The sequence below is a fragment of the Balaenoptera musculus genome, chromosome 1 (genome assembly GCF_009873245.2).
Source record: "Balaenoptera musculus isolate JJ_BM4_2016_0621 chromosome 1, mBalMus1.pri.v3, whole genome shotgun sequence".
Lineage (NCBI taxonomy): Eukaryota > Metazoa > Chordata > Mammalia > Artiodactyla > Balaenopteridae > Balaenoptera > Balaenoptera musculus.
In genome coordinates this window covers 130,264,050-130,278,231 of record NC_045785.1, presented here as the reverse complement: position 1 = coordinate 130,278,231, position 14,182 = coordinate 130,264,050, and the positions used below count along the sequence as shown (strand labels likewise).

Sequence of the window (14,182 nt, the reverse complement as noted above, 5' to 3'; positions counted from 1 at the left end):
ATAATAACAATGATACTAGTGATGATGACGATGATGGTGACGGTGATAAAACCATTTGAACTACATATTACAGAGATTTGGATAGATTACAGGCATAGAAAAGGAACAGGCTAGACATTACAGATGAAAGAAATCGCTCCCTCCCACAGGTGGCAGCAATAAAAAGTCCCCAAGACAGAGGAATTGATAATAAGAATGGAGTGCCCATCTAATCACAACTATCAACTACAGCAAGGAATATAATTTTCCCCTCAGCAGTCTGTCTGCCTTTAGGCAGAGCTTCAGAAAGCTTGACAAACAGTTGGAGATATGTGAATAACACTTAAAAATCTTCACTATCTTTTTTGAGTTGCTATTCTCATTTACATGTTACTTCCACCATTTCAAAAGAAAAGGATTTTTCATGGTTGAGGGGGGAGAGGGAGAAAAAGGCTGAATAGCAAAATAAGTAAGTTCTCCAGAGTACTAATTAGACTCTGTCATTTCCCAGCTAAATGCTAAATGGATCCATGAGCTTGTGAAACAAGAATATGAGTAACTAAGTAAATATAATATGATTATACTTTATTCGTCCCAGAGAAGAGGCACTGGCATCTGACATACCTGTGGCTGAAGTGTCTGAAATACCCCCAAGATCCAAAGGCCCAGCCTTCCTAACCTAACCTATTTTAAACACCTAAGACGTTTAAATTTATTAAAAATAAATTTAAATTTAATTAATTAAATTTAACTTTAAATTTAAGAAAAAGTTAAATTACTTCCAATGAGCAGCAACAGGGGCACAGAGAAACACATTTATTTTCTTGTCTAAATCAGATCCCCAAACACAAACTGTGAAGCACACTTTAAATATAATCTTAACATGAATTCAAGTAGTAAAAAAAAAAAAAAAAAAAAATCAAAGAGATGTGGCTCTCATTGTAAATAGCCGTGGGAAAATTATTTATTACCTCTGCTTCCAAAGAACGAAGACGAGTTCTAACTTTATTCTCCAACACAGATAAACATAAATCATAACAACTGGATAAGAGGTAATTGGCAAAACACTGCAGAAAGTTATATGAAATATGGAAACTCCCACTTAAGAGCATAACCATTTGTCTTACTGTGTCTTTAGAAGACTGCTGAGAGTGAATTAGCTGCAGGGAAAAAGAATAAAGTTTGAGAGGAGAGGAACCACTAGTTGAAACAGCAGTTCTGAAGTGTCCTTTTCTGTTGTTAATGTATGTGGAGAGCTCTGTACCAACGACACTGTACCAAGTTTGGGATGCAAGTAAGGGCATATGCTTTATTCTTATGATTTATTATTTCTTTTTCTGAAAAAAAGAGATGCCCATATAAAAATCAATTTTTATATCCATTTGTCTTATTTTTCTTTGGAGTAGGACAATTTAATGATTTATATAGATCGGTTCATGATACAATATCCAGGTTCACCCATCAAGTTAATTTTAAAATGTTTCTATGGCTTTCTCCTTAATAAACTGAAAGAAAATGACTGGCAGAAGCAGGTACGATGGTAGAAGAAAACAGCAGAAGTAATAAAGGATACAAATGCATTCCAGATGACTTGGGAACAGCCAGAAAAGCAGAGTTTTCTGAATGTGGAGGGTGCCTGAGGCCTGGGCACCCAGAGCTCTGCCCTGTTTTCTCCACCTGTTATAAACTGCTTCAGAGTATGTCTAACATTTACGTGTTTTCTGCTCATTCCCACAATGCATGATTTGTGACAGGCAAGATCAAATTGTATTAATCCCTGTTTGGGGGAAAACAATGCCCCAAATCTCAGACACACTGAGGGTTATCAATGTTAACAGAAGCCTCAGAGGAAAAATGAAGCAACTGTTTTGATATAAAAACTACTTCATTATCAGTTTGTTAATTATCACATCCCTGTAGCCTATAACAAAATTAACATTTGCCTGGGAGAAGATTATGACACTCTAAACCAAATATTCCAAACTGTGGTTGTCAATGTGCAGAGGTCTTTATAGGAAAGGAACATGAAATGTGGTTCCATTAAAAATGAACCCTTTCCACGGTGCACATAAGGGCACGTATTTTAGATTCACAGAGTCAACAAAAGCCTCTGTGTGGTCTCATTGCTAATTCAAAAAAAGCCTCTATTTGGGAGATTACATTCTTGTTTATACATAGCAACAATAGCCAGAAAGAAATAGCAAACAGCATGAAGAAATTAGAGGTAAATTGCTCTGAATAAAATGTTCTTTATAGTTTTGCTCTAGTGTGAAAGTTATTTTCAAACAGTTAAATTCAAATCCATGGTTACAAATATGGAGGTCTGAGAGAGAAAAATATTAAATCTCTAGATAAACGAATTTACCTCTATCCCATTAAAAGCATGACTTGTGAGAGGCAAGATCAAATTGTATTAATCCACTTTGGGAGAGTGGATAATTGTCTGTCACAATACATAGATAACTGAGCTGGAGCAGAGCTTAGAGTTTTCTGAGGCAGGTAGTTACCATGGTAACATATAGTCAATGATGGCCTCCTCTCTAGCATGGGTTAGGAAGACAATTTTGGTGTGAAAGAAGAAGATGCTAGGGCAGGACTTTGTTTTTAGCCGCTAGGGCCCTCCTCTTCCTCTTATTTCCCTTACTCTTACTGCCTCTGCCATCTTTGTTTATTCCTCCTACAATGCATTTCAAATCTCTATGATTAGAGTAAAATGGTAGTGATGGTGGTAATGTCATTAGGACAGAGAGAAGCAAATCACAGGAACTCGCCATAGATGGCAAAATAGCAAATGGCCTGATTTTGTTGCCACTAAGTAACCTGAGCTACCAACTGAAAATTTTGAGCACAGGTCAGTGTTATCTTCTAATGTCACTAAGCTGTCCTTAAAATATAAATGGTTTTAGAGAAAAGATGTATTTCTCTTGGGTAATCACCAACAAGTCATTTAGTGTCCCCCCTCCACCGTTCTCTGTGTTCTTAGAGTTCAATCCTTGGTACCTCTCCCTCACCCCCTTGTCCTGCAGTTTCTCAATCCCTATCTGTCTTCGCTTTCTCTTCTACTAGTTCTATTCCACTATCTATCATGTCAACCACTCTCCTGCTACTAGCCTCATCTCCCTGACCCTGTGGCGTGCTGCGGTTAGCAACTACCAGTCCAAAAGAAGTGACTTCATATTCGCAAATTGTGTGCCACTTGTTAAGTCACTGGTACCTTGAAATTGGCCATATTTTACCTGGAAATTGGCAAAAGCTACAAATCAGAGATTCCCCCTTTACTCCTCCCTCTCGTATCCCCAAGGTCTGGTTTATTAGTGCACCACCGCCCTGGTCCCACTGCCCTTCCTTTGTCTCATGCTGGCAAACCTCAACTATAGGTGAAAGTAACTGCTTTTTTCATGCATACATTTGGATTGCTGGGTATTTATAGAGAAACTCCCAAAACATTGCACATTTTTGCCACTATGAATTCATGATCTCCAACAATTCAGCCCAACAATTCTTTTGTGTTTTTCCAGTTAGTTCTTCCATTCTTTGCAATACCTAAAAGTTTGTCCATGTTCTTTGAATCTCTAGCGCCACTACGTTCCCTTAGTTCTAGATCCTGCTTAATAGAAATAAGAGAAACCTTCAAATGGAATATTTTCAATTTCTTTCCTCTTCACCTTACCTTACCTTACTTAACCTGCACATTTGTCTTTATCCCCATCTATTCCTTGCTCATTCCCTCCTGCTGTAATGGAAGAAAAGTACATTCTTTAGAGTCTAATCCTTTATCTCCTCTGAGGTCTGTCTCTGTTGATATATTCCAATTTCTTTATTGAATCTTCAACTTTTCTCTTGTGGGTCTTTCCTTCTTATTTGAAGAGGGATGGTCTGGTCGGCCCCTGGATATCAACCCTCATCATTCCTTGAGCCATCTCCTAGTTTCTTAAACATACCATACTCCCTCCCACCCCACAGTGTTTACACATGCTTCCTTCAGTCTGAAATGCCTTATAATCTCAGTGCAAGAAAGCTTTTCCTAAACCATTGAGCCAGTCAGGTTCCTTTGCTCTTTGTTCTTCATATATCTTTATTATATCTCTTCTGAGCATTTGTCTCACTTTGTAATTATACATTTATTAAGGCAATTATATAATTAACATCTTCTGCACGATATAAATACTCCATGAGTTCTGGAAGTGTATGTGCTTTTGCTCAACCTTGTGTTTCCTGGGCCTGGCACAGTGCCTGGCATATAGTAGGTACTCAATGAAGACATTGACTCACTGAGCGTTATTTAAGCATTTAAGCATTTAAAGCCATCTTTCCCATCCTCCAAAAATTCATCTCAACCTCATGTCTACTTATCTCTCTCTCTCGTGTACTTACTCTCTGGCTTGCTGGCTGTTTCTTCCATCCTCCATCGTCTCCCCACACTAACCTCCTTAGAAGAGTTGTCTCATCTTCCTTTTTCCATTTACTCACCTCCTATTTATTCCTTGCATCATTGGCTTTTATACGTCATCACTCCACTGAAACTGCTGTCACTAAGACCACAAAGGAACCTCTTTCATTAACTGTTGCACGATGTCCACTTTCACTCTCAGTACCTTGTGAGACCTCTAAACATCACTGACATTGTTCAACTTCTTCCTTCTTGAAAATATACCTGTTCCCTTAGCTTTCACACTTCACACTATTCTGGGTTTCTTCCTGCCTTTTCAGTCTCACTAGCTGCTGTTCCTCAGCCCATCTTTTATATGTTAATGAACCTACCCTCAACCCTTCTCTCTGCTCCTCTGAAAATTCACCCACTCCCATGGTTCAAATACTGATGACATCCAAATGCCTACTTTTAGCTCAGATCTGATTTCCATTCCATATCCACCTGCTGATTGGATATTTTCACGTACTTGGATATGAGACTGTAGATATACACCACAAACTTAACATGTCCAACACTTAACTCATTATCTTCTATCCCTTCATAGAGTGACTACTACCAAGTTGCCTAAGTGAGAATCCTGAGCGTCATTACGGCTCTCTTTCTCTGCCCTAATGCTCTCATTTAATCACTAAGATCTGTTGATTCTATCTCTTGAATATTTCTGGAATCTGTCCACATCTCTTTAGCCCATAACAATAGTCTGGTCACTTCTCAACTGGATTACTGCAACCACCCCTGAATCGGTCTGTTACCAATATCTACTCTTATCCATTTTAATCTATTCTCTACACACCAGCCAGAATAGCCTTTCTAAAACATAAATCTGATCATTTCTGTCTCCTCTTTAAAAACCCACAATACTTCCCCCTGTCCGAGGATAAAATCCAAGTTGATTACCGTTGGATTAATTACAGGCTTACATGGCTCTGTACCAGCTGTTTGGCTCCTGCTTACCTCTCTAAGTCTTCTATCTACTCCCCTCGTTCCCTCCGTCCTTGAACCCTATTCTCCAGTCATGAACTGCGCTCAAGTCTTGGACAGCTCCATCGTTTCTCACCTCTGGGCCTCTGCATACTCTCTGCATGGAACTTCCTTCCCCCTTCCTCCATATACTCCTTAATTCCTGCTAATCCTTCAGGTCTCATCTTAAATCTTACTTCCTTTGAGAAGTCTTCTTGCATAGTTCCTGGCACATAGTAGATACTCAATAAATGACCTTTCTTTCCTAATTCCCTTGTTTTAGTTTAATGTCAGATTTTGCAGTTTTAATATTGTTCAAGTTATTTTACTAATAAAATACAAACAAAATAGCCTATTTCACTTTTTAAAACATTCTATTATGAAGATTTACCAATAGAATATTTTGAGTGATATGATGAACTTTTCTACTAATGAGGTTCATCATAACTGTGGCACTTGTAACACTGTTCCAAATAAAAATCAACTTAAAAAAAAAAAAAAAAAAGACTTGCTTCCCGGCTTTTGGAGAATAATTCTCAGAAAAGTTTGACATGGCCATAGAATTAATGTATATATATATATATATATCTATATAGATATATATCTATATATATCTATATAGATATATATATAGTACTCTAAATTATGTTATAGATGTTTTACTCTTCTAATTCATCTCTTTATTTTTATCAGAGCAGTGCCCACTAAATGATGTTTAAAAGAGCCAAATTTTTAATATTTCATCATCTACATACATGGCACCTATTTGAAACATAAGGAGGCATAACATATTGCATTAAATCATATACAGTGTCTAATACCTGGCAGTTTTTGACCAACAAGAATGGTAATTTCATCAATTCAACCTAATACAATATAAGTGAGTGATATTGAATAAAATTATGTAAAAAAAAAACAGATCAAGAAAAATTATAAAGGTTATATGTATATGCACTTGAATATATATAGGTATCACATTTATAAATCCTTATACTCTAAAGAAATATCAATTTTCTTAACAAGCTTAAGATGATCCCACAGCACAAAAGTTAATCTTTTTGAGTCACTGAGTTCCCTTTAAGAATCTAATAAAAGCTACATATTTTCTCACCAGGAAAAACAAAATGCTTAAACGCTTATATAAAGAAATTCAAATTTCTAGTGACTCAGAGTCCATGAAGCCAAGATCCAAGTTTAAGAAGCTCTGCAATAGCAAAATTTTAAACTATAAGCTAACAACTGAATAACGATATTCAACAAAAGTTGCCTTCCTGTGAAAGTGCAGGATATTCATATATTAAGTAACCACATTATTTTTCAAAGTAAAGTCTGATGGGTGAATGTATTTTCTCATTTTAGCCTGGCTGGATCATAGGAACAGAAGGGATATCAGAATGATTTAAAGTCATGTTAGTAAATTAGAAAAAAATAAACACCAAAAAATATTCCTGATATTTAATGTCACACGGGTTTCAGAAGAATAAAGTTATTTACCCAATCCAATGTGCTTTATTAATAAATCCTGTTAACCACACACAGAGGTAACAATTTATTTTTTACCTGTTAACCGTTGCCTTTATTTTAAAACCAGTCAGTTTACTGAAATAACTGGGTCACCTAGTTCCTTAAAGTTAGAGGAAAGTGATTCATTTTCAAGGATAATTAAATGAGAACATGTCCATTCCAAGACTATACGACCGTACACAAATCCCATAAAAATAATTAAAATCCAAAAAAAAATGTATTACCTTTGACAGAAATTCTATTGTTAAACAGGCTGTGGATAAGAAATCACGATTTCCAACTTTTTTGCCTGTTCCATGCCTGTCGTCACCTTTGTCTGTGAATGCTTTAACATGCAGCCGTGGTCTGTAAGTCCACGATCTCCTAACATTTCCAGTTCCCAGCACATGCTGCTGTAATGATGGCACGATGACTCACATCCTTACCACACTCCCACTTTCATTATTCAGTGTAACACCTCATCCTCCACAGCCTCTCACGGTTTGCAGCATATCAGAATGGGGAAGGGGGAGGAGGGGCCGACAGCGGAATAGGCCTGAGTGCTTTTTCAAAACTGCAAGCTGCTGTGAAATCCATGTAGTGGGTTGTGACTAGCAGAGGGAAGGGTAGAAGTTTAAAATGGAATAGAATAAAATATAGTAGAAGAAAAACATCAGAGTGCATCATACATTGTAAGCGTAAGTATCTCTTCAGGTGTGTGTGTGTGTGTGTGTGTGCGCACGCGCGCACGCACACGTATGTGCGTGTGCGTATGTTTAAGGTCTTGATATAAAAGCTATTTCAAAATGTAGGTCTTGGGGCTTCCCTGGTGGCACAGTGGTTAAGAATCTGCCTGCCAATGAGGAGGTCACGGGTTCGAGCCCTGGTCTGGGAAGATCCCACATGCCGCGGAGCAACTAAGCCCGTGAGCCACAACAACTGAGCCTGCGCATGTAGAGCCTGTGCTCCACAACAAGAGAAGCCACGACAATGAGAAGCCCGCGCATCGCGATGAAGAGTAGCCCCCACTCGCCGCAACTAGAGAAAGCCTGCGCACAGAAACGAGACCCAACACAACCAAAAATAAATAAATAAATAAATAAATTTATTAAAAAAAACAAAAACAAAATGTAGGTCTTGGTTTAAAAACAATCTTAAATTTTCATGTTGGAGATCTACGTTCTAGTCCCAGCACGATCCCTGAATACTGTACAATTTATGTCTTCCTTCTTCCAGTTAAACCTCACATCAGCCTCACAATCATGCTATAAATTAAAATGGTGTCCCTCGGGTACTGTTTTAAGTATCTAAGAGAAAGGTACTCTCCTTAGATAATACAAAAAAACGAAACAAAACATAAAACAAAATAACAACCCTATTATTACTTAAAAAAGAATTCCTATCTATCTGTTCATGCCCAAATAAATCACTCTGGTTGCACATAGCACTTTCATCCCAGGAACAATCCATTCACATCATATTTTGAACTTGTCTTCTAACATTTTATGTTTCAGTGTCTCTCAGATCTCACGTTTCTGGCTTGACAATCGTTAGTTACCTCCATCCTCTGAGGAGCTTCCTAAATTACATTGGGAAAAAATCTTTCCCTGTACATTTCATATTTTTAAATTACTTTCCTGGGTTTTTTGTTCTCAGTTATTTTCCCACAGTTCTAGATTTCCCTTGAAAATATTTACCTATACCTCTTAACTCTCTACTCTTTTATTCTTAGAAATGCGTGCTGTCTTTTAATGGATCCCTACAGCACTGCCCCAAGTTATAGTACTTCTTTCTGACAGCTCGGGAACAATCAGCTGGCTGAAGCCTACCTTTCAAACCTACTACCCACAAAATTCAATCAAAGGCACCATGACCACTGTGTTTTCAACGTCTACAGACAAATGTGGCTTATGCTTAGTCATCTGGCTTAGCCAAATAAAACAATCAGTCATAAAGCCTTTAAAAGTTTGCATTTCAGGATGAAGACTTCAGCGGTCTATCTTTCTTAATACCTTTGGAAAATGATCTCTTTGAATATAGAGTTCATTTGGAAGACAATGCAATCTTTTTCTCCTCAAGTTATTTACGTTCAGCATTGAGTTGTACTTTTGAAACATTTAGAATTTAGTTTAAAATAAAATTCAAAAAAAATCTTACACCAGAAAAGTGTTACAGTGTGCATTGTGCTTAAGTGAAGTCTGTGTCAAAATACATTTTAAGAAATGAGCTTAATAAATCAATGGCTACTCTATCTTCTAATTGCTCAATCCCAAATCTGTGGAATCATTTTGACTCCTCTTTTCCTTTCACACCCATGTTTAATACATCATGAAATCCCGTTGGTTCTCTTTCAAAATATAACCAGGTTCCAACCACCTCCATCTCCAATCCATCTCTATCCCTACTATTATCACCCTGGTCAATCTATCATCATTTCTCAACAGGATTACTGCAAACCCCCTATCTGATCTCCCTACTTCTACTCTTACCTTCCTATCGTCTGTTCTCAACACAGTAGGCACTGTAATCCTCTAAAACCTCAGACAGATCTTATCACTCTTCTACTCAAAACCTTGGAAGGGCTCTTCACTTCACTCCAAGCAAAGCCTAAACCCTTATAGTGGCCTACATTTTTAGGCTCCTTGTGAGCTCTCTAGCTTCCTCTCCTATTGCCCTCATTTTCATTCACTTCTTTCCAGCTACACTGGTCTTCTTGCTGTTCCTCAAACTCACATGGCATGAGCCAGCCCCAGGGCCTTTGAACTAGCTGTTGCCTCTGCTGAATTGCTCTTCTCCTAGACATCTCCATGACTAATTCATCTCCTTCACCTTCAGTGAGGTCTACTCTGACTACCTAACAACAACTATAACTTTCCTTCTCCCCATCAATCCAATCTTGCTTATTTTGCCCTACTTTTTCTTTTTTCATAGCTATTTATCACCTTCTAACATATTAAATATATTCTTTAGTATGTTAATTGTTTACTGTCTCTTTCCTTCGGCAAGAATGTAAAGTCCATAAGACCTGGGATCTTTGCTTTTTCAGAAAGCAAATTTACATTTTTGTCATGGTTAGGTAAGAAGATTCCCTAGTATATTCCAAAGGTCCAAGAATTTACATCAGTAAATTGGTTCCAATTTTTTTTTTAAAATGTGCTATCTCACCTTGATACCCCAATTCTCTAGATAGAGATTTCTATTTTAACTTATTTATAAAATTTGTTTATTTTTATCAGACATCTGATAAGGAGCAATGTATCCACAAACATCTGTCAGGTGTGGGATGGAAATGGGTAGATCAAGACAGAGCTTTCCAAGTCCCTTAGAGAAAGGAAAGCACGGCCTAAGCAGGCTTTTCTTGCTTGGTCCTAAATAATCTTAAAACAGATGGCAAAAGCTAAATACTAAGTCTGCTGCTATGGAAACCACTATCACAGCAACCCATTCTAGAGCCCCACCTATGAGATAAATGTTTGTCTTCCTCTTGTTACAACCTGAACCTGCTAACGTTCACCCTAAGTCCTACTAGAAGGTACAGCCACTATAGATACATATCAGCTTGACAAAAAAGTCTGAGAGAAACTAGGTCATACACCACATCACCTTAAACATAGTCAAAATCCAGCAACATACTGAGAAAGAGTTTTATATAATTTGCCATGTTATTCTGCATTCAAGTTCCACCTTTATTATCTATAAATTCATATATCTTACCTTAATATTGCAAGCCTGCTCCATTAACCTTCTTGCATTTTCCTCTGCCCTGTATCTCTTTGGAAGCTGGACTCTGAAGAACTTTAAAGCACCTTCAAAATCAGCCTGCAGAAGATCTTCCTTTGAGGTCTAAAAAATAATCACCAAGAATCATCAATTACATTTTAACCTACGTTCAGAACGAATACATTGAAAAAGGAATTTCTATTTTCTTGAATGTACTTTTATAGCCAAGATCTAGGTGAGCTCCAAAAATTTTTAGGAAGAGATTTCTAACCTCTTTACTATAAGCTGAAATAAGTCACCATAAATCCTAGACGTGACAAAAGAATTAACAGGCTAACATATTTAATTTATATTACCTGAAGATTTGAATAGTGGATCCTGGCAAAGCTAACCATGTTATGGCTCTAAAAAAAGAAAAATGCCAGAAAAGGAAAAAATTTGAACTCTGGGACTAATCTGTGATTTTAGCTTGGTAGGCATTTTAAGGATATTTTACAAAGCTGGCTGAAGACATAGACAATGCAATCAAAAGCACAGCAGAATTATATAATAAACACCTAATGACAGGATGACTTTTCAACTAGTGACAGTAGCAGTTCAAGTGAAGAAAATAAGAAATTGTACCCATATCTTAAAGACTGCTATAAAAAAGTAAATGAAGCAAACCACTTAACTACTGAACTTCTTATGAAAACTACTGCTTGCCAGATTTACTTAAGAAATAACCACCACTTATAAATATATGTATGCACAGAAAAAAGACTGAAAGGAAATAAAGGAAAATGTTTCTCCGGATAGTGGGATTATAATTTTTTTTTCTTCTTTATAGTTTGCTGTTTTTTCTGCAGTAAAGATTTTGTAATAAGAAAGGCAATAAATATTTTAATAAACAACTATATGTAATCGCTGGCAAACACTGAGACACAAATTTAGAGACTGAGAAAGACTGGGTACACAGAAGTAGGCCAAGCCAAAAAGAAATAAGGTGTGTTAAGAGTCAGCACTTAATTGTCAAAAACTGCAGGAATAAAACAAAACCAAACAAACAGACAAAGACAAAACATGGTGGCTAGAAATCACAGAACTACATGTTAGTTCAAAATATTACTTTATTTACATTCAAATTAAAAACTGATTAACCTTAAAGACTGCATTGAAAGAGCATAAGGAAGTCAGAGGAATTCTGCTCCTAATGAGTTGTCATCACCACCAGCCTGGTCTAAGCCATTGTCACCTCTCAGCTGAGCCACTGCAGTAACTCCCCAGCTGGTCTCCCTCTTTCTGCTCTTGCTCCCCACCATCTCCTCTCCTTACAGCAGCTAGATGGTACTTTTTCAGGTCATGTTGCTCTTCTGTGTAAAGCTCTCCAGTGGTTCCTACTGTGCTCAGAATAAAACCCCAAATCTTTACCATTGCCCACAAGACCCCAGATCCTGGGGCCCTTGCCTTCCCCTCCAACCTCATGTTGAATCACATCTCCCTCCTTGCTCTCAAACTCCAAGCACACTGGCCTTCTTTCTGTTTTCTTGTACACACCAAGTTCATTCCCAGCTGAAGGCTACTGCCTGTTCTCTCTGCCTGGAATATTCTTCCCCCAGATCTTCATAATGATAACAACTTCTTGTGATCTAGATTTTAACACAAATATAAGATCTGAGTTAGGCCTTTTCTGAGCACTTAAATTCTTCCTCCCAGCCCATCCAGTCATTTTCCAGTTTTACATCTGTTTTCATCCTAAGGAAAGGGGATTTGTCTGTCTTGTTCTTTGCTGTATCCACAGTGATAAGACTACTGCCTAGAGTACAGGAGGTACTCAACTAACATTTACTGAATAAGTGAATGAATTCTACTTTCGCCTCTCTTTCACTATACATATATAATTTTTTCTTCCCTTCTCTCCTCCCCTTTACACAGAAACATGTAAAATAGAATAATATATTAATTCACACAGCAGGCATTTTCACAGGGAAGTAGGTTGGCCCAAGTTTAGATTCACAAACTAGTAATCAGAAGACAGAGCCAGGCTAATAGTGCCAGGGAAAAAAAACAAGCTTCAGTACATCTCAGATTTATTTCCTCCCTCACAGATACTGAGAGATGGTGGCAATAAGTAGCGGAGAGAATATTTAGCATGATAAAGTGCTATCATCTCACCTTAACTTAGTCGGAAAAGGCAGTTACTGGAAACAACTTCAGCCCCAAAGAGGGCCTCTTCAACTAAAATATCAACTGCTGAATTATTGAGAAAGCATCCACCTACCAGTTATGCCAGACATACTACATCCTTTTTCACCTGTAATACTGGTTCTGATGATTATCTCTTTGGCAATTGTTGGGAAAGTTCAACACAGGCTGCTTATAGAGTTTGTAGCGAAACAGGATGAGTAGCTTTCTTCATTACTCAAAAACCTTCTAAGGGCACCTCTTCTATTGTCAGTGCAACTAACCTCTAGTTACCTGCAAACAGATGCCCAAAAATGGTGGGGAGCAGTCTATTGCCTGCAGGCAGCAGCATGGTTACCTAATTTTCTAATACTGCCCAAGGCCTAATTTCAAGTCCAGCCTCTGAGTTCATACAAAAGCAGAAAGGTTAGGATTAAAGATGAGAAGTCAAATATCCTGTGACATTTGCCCTCTGGTCAGGCAGGGATGGCCAGGCACACAGAGATGCTGTTTGGAGGAGGCTGTAGTCTCAGGGGAGGTACAGCAAGGAGCTCCCTACCCAGGTGGGGAGAAGCCCAACTCAGCCCAGTTGGCTGAAGCCCAACTCAGGTTAAGTCTCTGGAAACCAGAATTCAGAGTGCCCTGTGACTGCCATTTCCAAGACACTGCTGGTGTCAGTGAAGCTCCAGATTGCGTGACTGGCCTAACTCAAGCCCCTGAAGAGAGGAGCTCTGATAATCATGAGGCAAGTGTAGAAAATGCATCTTATTTAATCCTCTAATTTTAGCCTCTAGGAAGTACTTGTCAATTAAAGGTGCTCAAGCAAGGTTGCAAAGGATGGAATAGTCATTTTAATTCCAACTCTGGCTAACTCATGGTACTGCATAATTCTCCACTGTTCTCCTACTTTAAAAGTGGGACTGGGCTTCCCTGGTGGCGCAGTGGTTGAGAATCTGCCTGCCAATGCAGGGGACACGGGTTCGAGCCCTGGTCTGGGAAGATCCCACATGCCGCGGAGCAACTGGGCCCGTGAGCCACAGCTACTGAGCCTGCGCGTCTGGAGCCTGTGCTCCGCGACAAGAGAGGCCGCGACAGTGAGAGGCCCGCGCACCGCGATGAAGAGTGGTCCCCACTTGCCGCAACCAGAGAAAGCCCTCGCACAGAAACGAAGACCCAACACAGCCAAAAATAAATAAATTAATTAAAAAAAAAAAAAGTGGGACTATCTTCAACCTCGAGTATTTGAGAATGAAATAAGTTAAGGCATATGAGTACATTTTGTGAACCCCAAAACAAATATAAGGGACAACATTTTGGAGTTCTCTCTGTTGCTCAAATATGCTCAGATACTGAAATTTTAGTATAACATTTTGTTACATTGCTTATAGTCCTTTTTTCCTAACCTTACAGATACATCTCATATAT

The 14,182-nt window shown here is 38.2% G+C and overlaps 1 protein-coding gene across 11 annotated transcripts in view; it reads right to left on the bottom strand.

Moving 5' to 3' along the window:
* The window catches only part of RABGAP1L (RAB GTPase activating protein 1 like), a 693,841-nt gene that overhangs the window by 126,627 nt on the left and 553,032 nt on the right, over window positions 1–14,182 (bottom strand). For 9 of the 11 annotated variants that reach the window (XM_036844645.1, XM_036844610.1, XM_036844603.1 and 6 more), the window contains one exon: window positions 10,589–10,717. In XM_036844645.1, the coding sequence (XP_036700540.1) occupies window positions 10,589–10,717 (129 nt within the window). Of the gene's footprint in view, window positions 1–7,119; window positions 7,467–10,588; window positions 10,718–14,182 lie in introns of those variants that run through there. The other 2 variants (XM_036844703.1, XM_036844713.1) reach the window with 2 other exon arrangements.